Source organism: Pipistrellus kuhlii, unplaced genomic scaffold (genome assembly GCF_014108245.1).
Source record: "Pipistrellus kuhlii isolate mPipKuh1 unplaced genomic scaffold, mPipKuh1.p scaffold_m20_p_1, whole genome shotgun sequence".
In the NCBI taxonomy this organism is placed as follows: Eukaryota; Metazoa; Chordata; class Mammalia; order Chiroptera; family Vespertilionidae; genus Pipistrellus; species Pipistrellus kuhlii.
The window spans coordinates 82,434,533-82,452,988 of record NW_023425404.1 but is presented as its reverse complement, the minus strand read 5'-3'; the positions used below and the strand labels follow the sequence as shown (position 1 = coordinate 82,452,988).

General features: G+C 35.3%; 1 protein-coding gene across 14 annotated transcripts in view; it reads left to right on the top strand.

Annotated features, from left to right (window-relative positions):
* ARHGAP12 (Rho GTPase activating protein 12) overlaps nucleotides 1–11,452 on the top strand; it is a 136,592-nt gene extending 125,140 nt beyond the window's left edge. For 11 of the 14 annotated variants that reach the window (XM_045586136.1, XM_045586162.1, XM_045586149.1 and 8 more), the window contains 7 exons: nucleotides 1,729–1,831; nucleotides 4,402–4,518; nucleotides 6,084–6,182; nucleotides 7,632–7,709; nucleotides 7,808–7,942; nucleotides 8,181–8,283; nucleotides 9,122–11,452. In XM_045586136.1, the coding sequence (XP_045442092.1) occupies nucleotides 1,729–1,831; nucleotides 4,402–4,518; nucleotides 6,084–6,182; nucleotides 7,632–7,709; nucleotides 7,808–7,942; nucleotides 8,181–8,283; nucleotides 9,122–9,296 (810 nt within the window). In that variant the 3' untranslated portion in view covers nucleotides 9,297–11,452. The remainder of the gene's footprint in view (nucleotides 1–1,728; nucleotides 1,832–4,401; nucleotides 4,519–6,083; nucleotides 6,183–7,631; nucleotides 7,710–7,807; nucleotides 7,943–8,180; nucleotides 8,284–9,121) is intronic. The other 3 variants (XM_045586135.1, XM_045586145.1, XM_045586160.1) reach the window with 3 other exon arrangements.
* Nucleotides 11,453–18,456: the final 7,004 nt, after the last annotated feature.

Genomic DNA, 18,456 nt, shown 5'->3' with positions numbered 1-18,456 from the left:
TTGTTTGTTTGTTATTTTCTTGATTTCTTTTTTCAATGTCCTATAGTTTTCCACGTACAGAACTTTTACCTTTTTGGTTAAGTTTACTCCTAGGTATCTTACTTATTTGTTGTTGCAATGGTAAATGGGATTGCTTTTTTAGTTTCTGAGTTCCCCACCAATTAATTTTTAATGCCATTGCAATATAAAACTTTCTTATGTCAGTTTTACAGTTCTTTCCTGCTTAGAAACCTTCTGTAACTCCCATTAAAATTCAACAACCTGAGCCCAATCTATCTTTTTAAATGTGCCATCTACTCTACCCAATGTGAGCTTTCTTGTAAGCAAGTCTGGGTGCATTCATTTGGCAAATGTGTGCATACCTAATGAACTGGGGGTATAGCAGCATGCAGTCAGATGCTATACTTCTTTATTTGGAGCTTACCATAAAAAGATAGGTGATTACTGAAGACAGACAACTGACCAATTCATATAATGACGTGGTGAGTTTTATGATGGTATGGGTTGTCTAACATACTCTAAAAATACTGATTAAGTAGGGACCAACCTTATTCTAAAAGTCAAGGTCAGGGAAGGCCTTGCAGAGAAAGTTTTTTTTTTGTTCATTTGTTTTGTTTTTTAGAATTGAAACCTATAGGATCAGGGAATAAGCCAAGTGAAAGGAAAGGAACTTATTACTATGAGATTTAAAAACATGAACCATTTACAAAGTGGCAAAAGATACTAAGTAGTAAGAGATATGCAAAACCTTGGCGGGGAAAATTGCAAAACTTTATGGAGAGACATTGAAGAAAACTTAATTAAATGAGAAATATACAATATTATGTTCATACATTAAAAGGCTCAATAATGTAAAGATACAATATATTTACAAATGATTTATAAATTTATAGATTAGAGATTTTTGAATCCATTAAAAATCTCATTACGTTTTCTACTGAAACTGCTCTATCATATGCCAAGACTTCAGGAAAGCTATATTATTTAATACAATGTTGTATCCATACCAGGATAGATACAAAGACCATAGACCCCTGTATCTGTGGACACTTTATGCCAGATATATCACTGTAGATTATTGAATAAGAATAAATTTTTTAGTAAATAATGCTGGGCCAGCTGGATATTCAAGAAGAAATTTGAGCCTTTCCCTACATGATACAGAAAAATAAATTCTTGGTTGAATAAAGATATCAGTGTGAAAGGCAAAATGCAAGGTTGGCTTTGAGAACTCAGTCCAGTTTTTTAATCTATAAAAGTGGTTAGACCTTAAATTAAGATCCCTAGGATTTCTTTCAATTCCTAACATCCATGAGTCTGAATAATGATTAACTATTGACACAAAATGTAGTTTTCTTGTGCCATTTTCTCAGAATGTAGCTTCATCTTGTTCTAGCACCATAGATTGTAACTTGACCTTTTAACTGTTATTACTGATACTCATGTGCAGTTTATCAAAATGAGGCAAGATCACTTCACCATCAGTGTAAATCCATTGTCTTATGAATTATCAGTAATTTTCCTTTTTGGAAATTCAGAATTAATGCCATCTAAGGAGAAAAAAACAGTCTAATTTAAATGATTTATCAAATACTTAAATCATATCTGTTATATGCTAATTGGTTTCCTAAAATAATTTGAAAAGTCAGTGATTATTCTGAAATTTATGCTGTTACATCTAAAGCAATATCAAAAGTAATACATGTTTGCGAAATCTGCAACCCATAGCCAGTAGAAACTGTTGAAGCAATTGAAGAGGACACACCAGATTCACCAGGAATAGAAAAACAAGATAAAGAAAAAGACCATAAGGATCCTAGAAAACTTCGTTGTAAGTTTTTCTTTCTCTATTTGGCTAGTGGTTTGAGAGAGCTTATTCTCTGCTTTTCAAAGATTAAAAAAAAAATATATGTAAAACTAAGTGAAATCTCTACTGTTATAAAAAAGTTATAAGATGAAATACTTGCAAGTTCAATGTTGTAATACTCTCCTTGTTAACTCATTGTTATTTTTTCAACCTCATTGTATGCATCCCTGGAGCATCATATTAATTTTGAGGGACTGTGATTCTTAAAGAGAAAAAATATATATTAGGATGAACTTTTTTTGAGGTCTCTAGGGAACTAAATTTTATTGATTTAAAAATATATAATTATTGTTTATGATTCTAGATAGAATCTTAAACTTTAAAACATCAAAAGTCTACTGGACACCAGGCAGCCATCTCTGGACTAGGGTATGTCTGTGCAGATATAGCTGCATGCACCCATATCTCCAGATCCTCTGTACATAAAGAACCAGAGCTAGGCCAGCAGTTTTAAGAAAGCATTGTCTTGTGAATTACATTGTTTAAATTAGCTTTGACTCTGAACTTTGTTAAATCTATTTTAACAAATCCATATATAACTGAGAATTTATTTTTAGCCTTTAAATTAACTGAGTGATTAGAAAATCAGTTCTACTTTTGTTCTCTCATACTCCAATGAAGTTTAGGTCTATTATTGACATTGTTACCATATAACAGTGTAAACAGATACAAATTCTCTTACTTTAATTCTTTACTAATATATTGTTTTCTCAAATGTAGTTATTTTTTAAGAAATTTACTTTTGAATTGTTATTGTAATAAAAAAAACACAGTATTAAAGGCAGTATACAACATTTTCCAAAGAGTGAGTTTAGTGTGTAGATAATTATGATGAAACTTAGCCTAATCTATAATTAAGCTAGTTCTCTCTCTTTCTTTCTCTCTACCTAGTACAGTAAGAATAGGAATTTTTTGGTTTATGTTTTACTAGAGGCACAGTGCATGAAATATGTGCACTGGGGTGGGGGGCTGGGGGGTAGTTCACTCAGCCTGGCCTGCGCCTTCTTACAGCCCAGGACACCTTGGGGGATGTCTGCCTGCCAGCACTCAGACACCCTTCTCTCACAGGTCAGGGCTCTAGAAGTCCAGGACCCCTCGCTCTTTACTGCTTGCAAGCTGTGGAGGCAAGAGAGGTTCCTACCATTGCTGCTGCGCTCACCAGCCTTGAGCCTGGCTTCTGGCTGAGCAGGATTGCGGGGGGGGGGGGGGGTGGGGGGGGGGGGGGGGTGGGGGGGTGGGGGTGTGTGTGTGTGGGGGGGGGGGGGGGGCGCCGTAGGAGCGCTGCTCAACCAGAAGCCTGACTCCCTGCTCCTTAACACTGGCCCTGTTCCCCACCCACTGGTGGTGGGGGGGGAGATTGGGGGCCAGGCTTGCCAGAGGAGAGGCCATGGAAGGTTGAAGCACCGTGGTTGCACTCTGTCCCTACTCTGTGGAGACGTCGGGACTGTGCCGTCCCCCCTCCCACCCGCCTCTGCGGAAGTTGCAGGATGGGACCACACAGCCCCCTCTCCTGCTATCTCTGTGGAAGGGGGAGCCAGGACCACCAGCTGTCCTGGCGGTGCAGGCTTGCTGGCCCTGTCCCGCTCACTTGTTGTTCCAGAAGGTGGTTCTGGAAGGTCATTCCACTGTCCAGTCTAATTAGCATATTAGCTCTTTATTATATAGGATAATTTTTTTTTTGCTGGTCTTTTGTTTTTTGGTTAATCCTCTCCTGAGGATATTTTTTCATTGATTTTTAGGGAGAGTGGGAGAGAGAGGGAAAGACAGAGAGAAACAATGATGTGAGAGAAATACATTGATTGGTAGCCTCCTGCACAAGCCCTGACCAGGGCCCGGGCCAGGAAGGAACCTGCAACCAAAGTACGTGCCCTTGAACAGAATTGAACCTAGGACCTTTGGTCCACAGGCCAATCAATGCTCTATCCACCAAGCCAAACTGGCTAGCATTGCTGAGTTTTATTTTTACCTTCTAAAACTGATGGAGAGTTAAAGAAGATAAGTTGTATCTATATATGTGAAAGCCCAGCTACCAGAACGACCAGTTGCTATGACACATACTGCAGCAGTCAGCTGGCCCAGTCAGGGCCCCAATTGGCCCTCCCAACCTCCTGTAGCCCCTCCCCTGACTGGCCCCACCCTTGGTCAACCCCTCCGGCCCCAATCGGCCCCTGTAGGGGTGGGCTGGCCAGATCCCACCCATGTACAAATTTCTGCACCAGGCCTCTAGTATTCTTTATAAAATAGTGAATGTGAATTAGGGTAACTTGGGAATGTCTTGACATATATACCAAAGAATGTACAATTTGTGATCAGTCTTAGTTATAAAAATGGAATGTATTGTTTGGTTTTTCACTTTGAGAAAGTCTGTGTTAGTTTGATTCCTCACATGTTACTCTTAAAACATATTAAAGTCAATAACTGAATTTGTACTGTGATTTTTATATATCAGATTAATATATTTTGAGTGTGAGCTGGAAAAACTTTTTTCAAAAGGTTTTTATTTTATGAAATGCATAATATCTGTTTGTGTTAAGCCATGAAAGTGTCTAGCATCGATTCTTCAGAACAGAAAAAAACTAAGAAAAACTTAAAGAAGTTTCTTACACGGCGCCCCACTTTACAAGCTGTACGTGAAAAAGGTTATATTAAAGGTAGGTAGAAGTATGAAGTCAGAAATAAGACATTTTAAATTAAAAACTAAAAGTTTTTCAAAATAAAAATTTTCTTATTCCTTTTCCTTACACATAAAGTTTTAGGTTCAGTGATTAAAATACATTTGAGTAATTAGAGTTGATTTTTAAAATCCACATGAAGAGTTTAACTAAAGCATTGAGCAGACATAAATACCAAACTTAAGTTTTTAGCAACTCTGTACTAGAAAAACTACACAAGTATGATCATATGGGTGGCACATTTTTGTTTATTATTTAAAAATACATATATTTTTATTTCAGAGAGAAAGGGAGAGGGACAGAGAAAGAGAGAGAAACATCAATGATGAGAGTGAATCATTGATCAGCTGCTTCCTGCATGCCCCACACTGGGTATCAAGTCTGCAGTCTGGGCATGAACCGTGATCTCCTGGTTCATAGATTGATATTCAACACCTGAGTAACACCCACTGGGCACATGGCACATTTTTAGAATACATGATTTTCAGTTTTGAGATGTACAGATCAGAAGAAATTTTGAATAGACAATCATTAGCATAGTAGAAAGAAAAAAATAGTGAACAAGCAATTTTATTTTAATTTATCTTCAGTTCTCATTTAAGATAATTTAAAAATTAGTATATTTGTTATTTCATTAAAAGAACCATAATGCAGGATCTTGTCTTTGTAAGAAAGCATTCTTTTTAAATCATATAATAAGACTTAAACAATATAAAGTATTCTTACAAGCATGTTTAATTCCAAAGGTAATTAAACTCTTTTTTTAAGAGTTTAGAACTTTAAAAAAAACAAAACCTCAAAAATAAATGAATTGAAACAGCCACTAATTTGTTCACTGGGCCTTTTCACCGAGAAATATAAACTCTTGCCATTTTATGTTGTTATTCACTACTTCAGGTACTTTGTTTTCATGAATGCTTAGCACAAGTGTTGGCATTTCAAAGCTTTTGGGCTGAAAGATTAGTAGAAGTCTTTGAAATATATTTTGTGAAATCAAGTGTTGGCTCGTGATGGGCATGCACCTACTAGTTTTAATACTTGAGTATGTACCAAGTGCCAAGAGTTCAGTTATGAGGTCCTTGTCCTCACAAAACTTATATATAAAAGTGAGAGATGGACAACATAATTTAAAAGAGTGATGCCTATGAATAATCTAACATCGTAATAAAATAGTGACTAGAAGTGGGTTATGATAGATAGGATGTTCAGAGGGTTTTCCTATGGTGATGACATTTAGCTGAGACCAGAATTGATGAGATGAGGAGGAGCTGAATTTAGGGGAATATTGATCTCTACTGATGGTATAGAAAGTAATAAAGTTCTCAAGCAAATATAAGTGAGGTGTTCATGGAATTTAGTAAAGAAGGAAAATTGTTTGAAATGAAATTGGAAGAGAGAAGCAGAGTGCAAATCATATAGAGTATAAATCATGGTAAGCAATTCTGGATGCACTCAGTGGCTTTATTGCACTATGAAATGGTTTAGCTGTTTTGTGAACTAAATTTTAGCAAAGTGATTCTTTTTGAAAAAATGATCTCTTTCAGATCAGGTATTTGGAGCCAATCTTGCTAATCTGTGTCAGAGAGAGAATGACACAGTGCCAAAATTTGTGAAATTATGCATCGAACATGTTGAAGAATATGGTAAGAAAATAATGTTTTTTAAATGTTAAGCATACCAACCTATTGTTTTGCCTTCAAAATCCCTAGGGTTTTTATGATTTTGAGTGATGAAACCAAAAGTTCTTCAAAGCATCTTGTTTGCAAAGAACTTATGTGTTTGTATCTGTTTTAAATTAAGACCTTTGTGGGCATCCATTAAAATGTTCAGTGCTTATGATTGCTTAGCATCTCGTGTTCTTTGAAGCAATTTAGAGTTGGCATTTGCTTAAAATGAAGTTTGTGATTTTGAAACTGATTTTTTTAAAAAAATATATATATATTTGGTTTCAGAGAGGAAGGGAGAGGAAGAGAGAGAGAGAAACATCAATGATGAGAGAGAACCATTGATTGTTTGCCTCCCACATGCTCCCCCACCCCCACCCCACTGGGGATCGAGCCTGCAACCCGGGCATGTGCCCTGACCCGAGAATCAAACTAGTGACCTCTTAGTTCCTGGGTTGATGCTCAACCACTGAGCTATACCCGGCTGGACCTGAAACTGATTTTATTAAATGATTTGACAATGTAGAAGATATGAAGAGATTATGTTTACTTACTAAGAGAAAATTTTTTGTTTATAATAAAAATGAGATATTTTAAAACTTAAATGATTGAACTATAAAGTTATCTAATCTATTTTTACTGTAAAATAAGAGACAAACTAATGTCTATTTTGATTAATTTTAACATATTTATAATATTTATACTAGTTTTATATAAATTAACAGTATCTTGACTAACCACAGTATTATATCTGTATATCTTCAAAAATATCTTGTACAATTAAATATTTTCATAATTCATAATTTCTGCTAGTTCAGATCTCATCTCTTTGATTCTCTTTGAATAGATTCTCTTTAAATTTGATTCTCTTTAAAAAAAAAAGTGTGTACAGCATTATCAAATATTTAATGAATATTTGAATTTTTAGGCTTAATTGGGTGAATTTCAAATGATTCTATCCCAGATATAAAATAAGTTACTAAATTATCAAATTATCAATTATTTTTTTAAACCATTATTTTAGTTGTTAGCTTGTACTAAGTTTGCCACAAGCACATATTAATATGGCAAACATTTTTAAGAGTACTTATGGCATTTACATTATAAGTACAATACATAGAAAGATGGGTGGGCTGATTTTATCTATTAGCTTTCTTTATTTGTAGAACTATCCCCAGGTGTTTGTAGAAGTTTATCTTAAATTGTTAGTATTTCAAATTGAATGAAATGATTTCCTTGAGATGATTCACAGTTTACATGATAAAATATAGTTGTTGCTGTTTATTAAAATAAAATTCAGAGTGAATCTCCACCCTTTCTCTGCCAGCTATTTATAGACAAAGTCATTCATGCTAATGTTAATTAGTAAGAATTCTTTAGGAGAGGCAAACAAGTACTTTAAACCTAAAAATATTATTTGTTTCTTAGGTTTGGATGTTGATGGGATATACAGAGTAAGTGGCAACCTTGCAGTGATTCAGAAACTGAGATTTGCAGTCAATCATGGTAAGATCATAGTCCCTATTGTTATATCCAAAAGAATCACTCAAAGCTGTTAAAATTTAAAGTAATTTAAAATTGTTCTATTTTAACTGTTTTTCCAGATGAAAAATTGAACTTGAATGATAGTAAATGGGAAGATATTCATGTCATCACTGGAGCACTCAAAATGTTTTTTCGAGAATTACCAGAACCACTTTTTACATTTAATCACTTTAATGATTTTGTGAATGCAATAAGTAAGTATGTAATTAAACTCTCTTTTTTTTCTATATGCTGAAAATCCTCTATACAGATTAAGTCACTGCATTCTGGTGAAGTTTTTTTTTTTTTTAATGGTTTGCTACAGAAATTATAAATGTGACCACCAGATGTCACTGTGTATCACCAAATAACAAGTTCCAAACTATGTCCCTGCTTTTCAGTTTCAGTTCTTTCTTTTTTTTTTTTTTTTTTTTTTTTTTTTTTTTTTTTCAGAACAAGAACCAAGACAGCGAGTCACTGCTGTTAAGGACCTAATCAAACAGTTGCCAAAGCCAAATCAAGATACAATGCAGCTCCTTTTTAGACATCTCAAAAGGTAAAAGTCTTGGCACAAAAGAGAAATAGTAATTAGGAAAACAAAAAATAGAAGAACTGCATAGTTATGAAACATGGTGTAGTATACCCAGGAAGCTTGGTCACTCAGACCCAGGTTTAGATACCAGCTATGATGTTTGCTGTCTTTGCAACCTGATAAAGAGCTCCTTGAGCCTCAATTCCTTATAGGCAATAGGATTTGGTATAAAGATTGCATTAAAATAGATATGTGTGAAGTAATGCCTAGCAAGGGTGTGGTTGGTGTTAGAAACTGTTAAATTTAATTAATATGAAGATGAGATTGGTTATTAAATGAGGACTGTTAAATCACCTTAAAATAAAGCCATCATTGCCCTAAGTTACTACATAGCCATCTTAATAACTGATTTTTTCCTTCTGAAAGATCAACCACTAGAATACTAAACTAAATGACTCAGTGAGAGATTTAAAAAACAACAACACATAAAGTGAGTAAAATTGAAAGTTTAAGCTCTGTGCTCTAATGAAACTTACCCCCCTCAACCTAGTGCAGTAATCTTTGTCACCTGTATTGTAAGTCATATTTAAGTTTGTCTTATTTTAAATGCTAAGCTAAAATACCACATTTAAGTTTATTAGAATATATTTAATTAAACTTTCCAGCTGTATTCAGAAGAGAGTTTCACATGATATTTGGACCGAATTCTACTTGGCTAAATAATTTATATGTACCTTCAGAAAATGAAAATTATTTCTCATTTTTAAATGCAAACCAAATGTTTATGTTTATAATACAGTTGGAAGAATTTACCTCTTTTTCTAAGATTTCGTCTATTAACAATTTATCTTTTCCCCCTTAGAGTTATAGAAAATGGAGAAAAAAACCGGATGACCTATCAGAGTATAGCAATTGTTTTTGGTCCTACCTTATTAAAGCCAGAGAAAGAGACTGGTAATATCGCAATTCATACTGTCTACCAAAACCAGATTGTAGAATTAATTCTTCTGGAAATAAATTCCATCTTCGGACGTTGATTTCATATTGAAGACAACCTGTAGCATAGGAACCGGATTTCATCAGATTTTAAATCCTTATACATGTTGTATTTTGTTTTTGGACCAAGCAGTGACTCTTTGATTTTGCACTTTTTTGAGGGAACAGAGGGACTGGAAGAGTCAAAATGGGTAGTAGGCCCTCATATTTGCTGCTTTGTTGCAAGGTGATAAAACTGTGTTTAATTTTATCCTGAATTGTTTGCATTCCATACTCTGAATTTCAGTAAAAATAAAAAGTTGCAAATCTAACCAGTCATATACACTGAATAATTTGGTAAGAAAACTACATTTTTTTTCCTCAAACTGGATAATGTAGATCTTCTTCTTGTTAGGTTTATTAATTGATAGAACAATAGTTACTATCAGTTATTTGGAAATCTCTCATGGGCATTTTAAACAAAGTGAAGTATATCTGTTTTGATACCTGTGTATTTCTTCCTCAAGGTTTTTTGCATGTAGTGCAGTCTAAGTGCTAAAATTTATAATTTATAACCCAGATATAATTCCTTGACAGAGGCTTTATCTTTTGCTGTATTGCACAGCATCCTTATGGGATATCTTAGTTGCTTGTTTGGGCAGCACACTAATATTACATAAAACACTGTGATATACTGGAGTTTAATTTAGCATAGGCCAGTTCAGGGTATTTTGGAGCTGTCTGTGCTACACTGATTTAGCTAACAATTCTAATTATATCTAGTGCCATACTGACTTCTTGGTATGATCCTGTGGAAACACGTTATTTTATGTAAATATAGGCTGAAGACTTAATGTCCTTCAGCTTATGTATAAAGTTGTGTTGTATAGCCTCAGTATATTCTAAGCCAACATTTCTAATCATGATATCGGTGATCTTTTCTGTGAATACTAGGTCTCCTCCCAAAATAGGTTGTTATTTGATAAAATTAACTACGCACTTTTAGGTTTTAATTACATTTACAGGCAAATCACTGTATTGCAAATGGTACTGGAAAAATACTGATTAGACTTGCTAAATGGTAAATGCACTACAAGAAGAGCCTTTAGGTTATTTAATATGTACAGAATACATTAGAAAACAATTTATTGCCGAATTCTAACTGCAGTATGATAGTGGAAACCTATATGTAAATTAGATGAATGTCAGAAAATGACATTGTTAAATTTGAGAATTTCTTCTTATATTGCTAATGTAGATTAATTTGTATAATAAAACAGGGTTTGGAAGGTTTTGTTACAGAGAGCATGGTTTGTTGAAGATTTTTTAAAATGTATTTTTTTAGATTAACTGCTGTATATGAAATGTCTAATCTGAATAAAGAAAACTATAAGAGGTTTAGAAATTTTTTTCCCATTAGAGATGTTTATTTTGGTTTTTTAATATTTTGTTTTTGCATATGCTGGTATACCTCATTTAAAAATCAACTGAATCTAATATTTTCTGTGGCAAATATATTTTCCTCATTTTACATCTTTTCTACTCGCTCCATGCCAATACATCCTCCCTGCCTCCATTTTTTATTCATCAAAATTTGAAAGTGAATGATTTGTAACCAGGTCTCTTTTTCTTAGAAATTAATTTATAATTTATAGCTTGCCTTCCTTCGGAACAAATGTTTTGTATGATCTGTCTAAAAACCTCTCACCTGAGTTTTGTGGTAAGACTTGTTTGTTGTTGTGGTCTTGTTAAATTGAAGACAAGCCAAATTACTTGATAGCTAGGGAAAGTAAATTGTTTTGGGCAGGGAGAATAAACCTTCAAGTGAGAATGTTAACATTTGCCTAAAGATATCCTAATAATACCACATGACTTAGGACTGGCATATGTAGTGATGGTGTGCCAGGAAAACAATCAGACTCCAATCAGTAATGTTCTTTCTCTCAGTCTTTATGGACATATCAGTGATTAATATTGTCCTGTGTTTCTTTTGTCAAAGTGTGTGTGTGTAAAGTCTTAAATGTTAAGTCTGTACCTTATCAAATTATTGTAATATTGTATGTACAGTAATATCAGTGTCCTGTGGTTTTCATCCTTTGTGAATTAAAATTTCTCACTTGTTTTTTGTAATAACAAAACCAATAATTTTTTGTTTGTTTGTTTCAACAGCTTGAATTTTGGTAGAAAATATAATAAAGGCTGAAATAAATTGTCAGTGAAATTTCATTTACTAAAGTTACTTCAGCATGTCATAAAAAAAGTAGATGGAAATTGAAAGAAATATATTCAGTATGAGATTACATTCCAGCTAAAAGAAAAATATTTAAAATTTAAAGCAATAAGAAGCTTTACCTTTTACTTGAAAAAGTTAAGTATGACATCTATGAAAAATAATTATATTTTACAGACAGGCAAATCTATAGATAATTTTTTCTTATGTGAAAAGTATAAATGGAATAATTCAGCCAAACTTGAGGCTTAGGCAGATGTTATATACGTATTCATACACTATGTGTATATAAATACGTGTGTGTGTGCCATTGTTTTCATACAAATAAAGATTCATCAATAATAGTATGGGCAGAGACCTGGAGACCGTTATACTATGTTAATTTCATCACACAATTTTTTGTAAGCCCGTAAAACTAGATATTAGATAGCAGCAGTGAGAGTGGAAAAAATGTTATTCCATAATTATGCCAAGAGATTTGTTTTTCAGCTCATGGAAGAGGCTTCTAATTAAATATTTAAAGTAAACATATATTATAGTTTCCCATGACACTAATTTCTGCAATATCTTTACGCATTAAAAAAAAATTCACACAAAAAAATAGCACACATCATTTCAATAAAGAAGAAAATAAAAATAGTCAAATGGGTGTCATGCTCTCATGGTGTAATAAAAGTCAGATGCTCAAATATTGCATCTAAACATAGAATTAAAAATGGGTAGAAAGTAAGATTTTATGTAGTTTACTGGTCTCTGAACTTCAACCATTAGCTTTAATGATCCTCTTTTACAGAAAGCACTTCTCTGGTGCAATCTAGAAAAGGTGTTAAATAGGGACTTTAGCAGCCCATATGTTACAGTCCTGGCAGAGGGGCAGAGTTTTTTTTTTAAAACAGTATTCCAATATAACAGTATTCCAATATAACTAACAGTCCCATTAAATGCAGCTTTAGTTTGAAACAAATGAACAAAAATGGTAAAGGGTGCTGCAAAACAAAAGCAACACTCGGACAATGACGACAAATTGAAATCTATTGGAAATGCACAAGCTATAAACCCAGGCCAGGCAGTCAGACTTTGTATTCTAGAGGAGGGGGAAGTACAGAATGCCTAATGAGACATTCTGTAACTACTAAAGACAAGGCAGTTCTCCTGGGGAATCTCAATTAGTCTTCTCAACTGAAGTTTTGTGGATCAGTGGTGGCTGTAAATATATTCAGCTGGATTGAACTTTTATAAATTAGCTTTATGTGAATATAGCACTTAAATGAACTCTTTCATTTCCTTCATTGCTTCCCTTCTCTCACAGGGGGAAAAAAAAAGGAAGAAAAGAGCACTTTCATGGTAGTCTCATAAACAGAGCACTTATAGAACAAGGCAACCGTTTAACAAACCACTACCATGTGGATTTAGAAGTCTGGTTCCTCACTTTTTCTCACCAGCCCCCCGCCCCCCTTTATTTTACTTCCTTTCAATTTTTTCAGAAGAGAAGTTTTGGTTAAGATTTTTAATTATTAATTCTGGTAGCCAAATCTTTTACATGGTTCTAATGCTTGTACTCACACTGCAATTAGCACTGAAACTTGTAACGTCATCATGGACCTTTTAATGCTGATGAAATCTATACTGCCATCAGAATGACCAATGATGCTATGTAGAAGTTCTTATTAGTGGGGCCTTTGCAGAGGGAAAAATGAAAACCACTGTGATGTCATGATAGAGTACCTAGTGGAGAGTCAGCATGGCATTTAAGACCACCTTTCTTTTAGGCATTTTGAGAGATTATATATTTAGTCAAGATGTTACAGATAAGCTTCCAGGCGATGCATGAGAATTAATCATTTGGACACTCAAGAGGATATTTTCAGAAAAGTATCCTTTATTGCAGATTGCACTAGTGCCATGACTCAGGGGAGTCAGTCTCCAAATCCTGAGTGATGTATATGGACGAAGATTTCCCTTTATACCCTTTAGCTTAGGGGTGTCGAACTCAATCAGAGAAGGGGCCAAAATCTAAAATCCAGCCTAAATTGCGGGCCGAATGGTTTACTGAACAGTCATAAACTGTCATTGTGATGGAAACGCAGCGGAGTGCAGTGATGACAGCGCGGTGCGGGCCACATTGCAAGGCCTGGCGGGACAGATTTGGCCCGCGGGCCTTGTGTTTGACACATGTGCTTAGCTCCTTTGTCCCCAAATATGGATCAGCCTTCCAGACGCATCGTGGGCTCTGCAGCCCCCTATGAGGTGGGATGGGGGAAATGAGACCACACCCAGAGGACTGCCAGCACTGGCACCAGTCCCTCCAGAGATTGTAAATGGTTCATGGTTTATGGCCTCTGTAAAATGGGAGTATTCCAGGAAACAGGTTCTGAAAGGCAGCACAGGCATCATAGGTAAGAATGGAGTTTGATAAGAATTGAGTTTGATAAGAATGGAATTTATCGGCAAGCAAGAGTGCGTCAGAAGGCAGGTTACTGGCACAGATTCAGATAGCCAGCCCCCCAAATGTTTTATTTTTCCCTTCAAAGAGAAATAGGAATCTTAGATACTGAGGTAAAAACAGGCTCATCAATTGAAAAAGCCGGATCAATAGGGACCCTCACATTCACAGTTTTGTTTTATGGAGGTCCAGAATTATTGTGATGGTTAGGCACATTTGGTCAGTTAGTGGCACAAGATGATAAGTTTAAGGCTGAACAGGTAGAAGTATTTTAATTATGTTATGGCTATTTTAAGTTTGTGATCAATTTAAGTCAAGCATATTCTGGCATGTTCAAATATTTGGGAAAGAAGTCTGTTTTTAAGCTAATTTTTACTTGTGTGGTATATTAAACTTAAATATATTATGTACATCTATAATGAGGTTGACAGAGGTTTGATATTGCTTTCTGCTTTAGTTCTATTTGTATAGATAGTAAGCCAGCATTCCCTCCCCTGGCAAATAATCAGACTTATGTGATTCTATTTCCACCCATTGACATTCCTGGGCAGGCCTTTGTGTATGTTAATCTCTATTTAACATGGATATCTGCTTTCACTTGTGTTTTAGAACTCTGTTGTCCATCACTGCAGCCACCATTTAAATTTTCTTGTTGCAATTTAAATTTTATTAAAGTTAAATGCTAAAAATTCAGTTAGTCACAGTAGCCACATTTCAGCTGTTCAGTAGTGACATGGAGTTAATGTCTACTATATTGGAAAGTGCATTTCCATCCTCAGAAAATTCTGGAAAGTACTGTTCTAGAAGGTTGTTTATGAGGAATAAGCAATTGCAAAATGCAAAATTATTTTTAAAAACACATGACTTATAAAAACCTGTTATAATATTTCATAATTCTCATGCTTATCTCTTAAGTATATGACACCAGAAGATCTTAAAAGCAAAGAGAGATAGATTTTTTATAGCAGGCCTGCCAACTTTGAATATTTATCCTGCTATATGTTCTCATATTGGGAGTTGAAAGGGTGTTAAATGTGATTTGACTTTCAAATACCTCTCCCATCAAAATGCTTGCAATTTGGTGTAAACTGGTTTAAAACTGGCTTTATAAAACCTTGGTTAATGCCAAAACCGGTTTGGCTCAGTGGATAGAGCGTCAGCCTGCGGACTGAAGGGTCCCGGGTTCGATTCCGGTCAAGGGCATGTACCTTGGTTGTGGGCATGTACCTTGGTTGCGGGCACATCCCCAGTAAGGGGTGTGCAAGAGGCAGCTGATTGATGACTCTCTCTCATCGATGTTTCTAACTCTCTATCCCTCTCTTTTTCTCTCTGTAAAAAATAAATAAAATAATAAGAAATGGAAATATTAAAAAAAAACTTGGTTGACATTGTTCTCTGGATAATTTAGGAATTCTGTACTATGAGATAGCATTTCTGAAGTTTATGTTACAGTATTTTTTAGATTTAGATTTTAAGAATTTTGTTTGGTGGGAAAGATTTTCTGAAATGATGTCCTGTATGAAGTAATGGAAATGTTACATGCAAATTTATCTTTAAATGGGAGCTGAAATATAGTCGTGGATACAAGGAAATTGTTGGTAATCTCAAAGTGCATCAGTAGGTCTGCACATGATTTCACCAGCTGCCTGTTATAGTCAGGGACATGGTATATAGATCCCATAGAATGGTGATGACAAATGTGTTTTGTTTTTATCAAAATGATTGCTTATTATAAGGCTCCCAGGCCAAATTCTTTCAGAGCTGGTTCTTTTATGCATTGTGGATACACATAATGCTCTGGTGCTACTGATGTATTTTCAACCCTATTGTAAAGGCTCTCTATTAATAATTTCCATTAAAGTTCTGTTTCTAAAATAATCTCTCTTAAAATTCCTAGATAGGTAGTGTAGCGGTTCCTATTGACACCGTGCTTCAGTTCAGACTTGGGCAATTCATGCGAGAAGCAGCTTTGCCATCTAGTAAAATTAACTTACAAACTCTTGTCCCGTCTTCTTATTGAAACATGAAATTTTTTTTTTCTGTGTCTTTTCTTCTTTTGTCTCCCTTCCCTCCCCTAGCTCTGCGGCTGATGTTCACGTTAGACCAGTGGTCGGCAAAGCAAGCCACATGCGGCTCACAAGCCGCGGTTTACCGCTCTGTTGACTAATGAGTTTGCTGACCACTGACCTAGACTCTCGATTCCAATAATTACAGGCTGTTGCTGTTCCTTGTGATTAAGCTCCTCTATCAGTGGTTGGCAAACTCAGTCAACAGAGTGGCAAACCGTGGCTCGCGAGCCGCAGTTTGCCGACCACTGCATTAGACCATCAGATGAATGAGGCCCTTGTGTCCAAAGTGTCCATGTTTCCTAGAGAGGGTGGATTTAAAGAGGAATCAAAGCCAACACTGCTCTTCTTATAAGGAAACTAAATCTTTTCAGGGAAGGGGGAGGTAATTCAGTGTCTTTGGATCACATAGTTTTGACTATGAGGTTCCCTGACTTCAACCCCTTACGTTAGGGAACCAAATCTGATGTGATGTTTCCTGACATCTGACTACATTTTATAGCTGCCTATCTCCAAACCTATTATATTAATTGATTGCCTGAACATTGCAGGTAACAAGTCTGAACCTTCTTATCCATTTTATCACTCATAAGTGCTTGTTCATTTGGCATTTATGGTTCCACAAAGCCAGTATCAGACAATACAAAATAATTATTTTAAATAATGGGTATTATTGAAACATCTCCCTTATTGAATAAGAGGTTGGGAAGAGACTTTAATATTAACAGTATGTTAAGATCCCATTTATTTATTCAACAAATTCAGTGAATTTGTTTTAGGTGTTTAAGCATAGTGTTAATTTCCAAGGACACAAGGGTAAGCAAAATAGAATTCCTGCTTTCATGTTTTCAGTTGTGAGATATCAAATAGTATACTAGCCTGTTAACCGGGGAGTTCCCCCCCCTTTTTTTTTTTAATATATTGATTTTTTTACAGAGAGGAAGGGAGAGAGAGAGAGAGCTAGAAACGTCGATGAGAGAGAAACAGTCGATGAGAGAGAAACATCGACAAGCCGCCTCTTACACACGCCCTACTGGGGATGTGCCCGCAACCAAGGTACATGCCCTTGTCCGGAATCGAACCTGGGACCCCTCAGTCCGCAGACTAACGCTCTACCACTGAGCCAAACCGGCTTCGGCGGAGTTCCCTTTTTAATTACGCAACCTGTTATGGGCGCGTACTCTTTCACTAGGACGTCTCAGTACATCACGCCCAGAGGACGTAATTTCATATTATTTTTTTATTTATACTTAATTAAAATAAATGATATATATCAATATATTTTTTAATTTATTTATATATAAATCACAAAGGAAAATACAAAATTACAAAAAAATAGAAAAGAATACCAACAAAAAAATGGAAACATCGAATTAAAAAATTATAAATTTTACAAACAATTCTAAAGATTACAAAAAATATATACTGTCCCTCTCAGGGCGCAACATATATTTCCAGGACATATTCATACGTCCTACCCGTTCCCGATATTGTTTACGTTTGACGTATTTATACGTCCCGCTCGGTTAACAGGTTAGTATATATAATTCTGACATAGCTCCATACTAAGTAAATGAGCTCAAAATGGTCAATCTCTAGTTTTGTTAGTGTGCTTTTCAAATCGGCTACTCATGTTGTGGTCATGCCAGCCTATAGAGATTGAGCTAAGATATATCGCTACATAACTGAGTAGCATGTGTTGAGAATGACATAATTCTTGAGTACTTGTTGAGCTGAAGTAAGGCAGGTTTGTCAAATAAATACAAGAAATGTTGAGGCTTTGATAAAGCATGGTTTCAATTGATAAAGGCCTGTTTTAAAATAGCAGATGGATTATTCTGGCATAAAACAATAAAATGTGAAGTGGGACATTCTCAATAAAGTACTAAGGAAAGCATAGATTTAACAACATAGTAATGGTGACACAAGCAACCCACATCATACTTCATGTATTAAAATTAAATACATGGAGAACATGGTGCAATGACAACATGTTTCTTAACAAGGTATTCTCACAGCCCCCAAATATGACGAGGTGGGAAAAAGCACCAGCAGCTTCAAGTTCTGCAATGATGCTGCAAGAAAGAAGCAATAGGGTAACTTCTGATAGAACTGAGACCAGAACTGCAGTGCGACCATCAAGAACGAAGAGGCTGACAAAGGCAAATATCACATGATCTCACTTATATGTGGAATCTAATGAGCAAAATAACTGATGAACAAAAAAGATCCAGAGATATTGAAACATGCAACAGACAGATTTTTCAGAGGGAAGGGAAGGAGACGGGGGTGGAAAAGATTAACCAATGAACTTACATGCATATGTGCATAACTCATGGGAGCAGGGTGGAGAGGGTCAATGGGGAGGACACAAAAGGGACATCTGTAATACTTTAAAAAATTAAAGCCCCTAAGGATTCTCAAAACCCCTCTTCCATCCATCCAACAACTCACATTGAAAAGTTGCTGAGAGCAGAATCAAA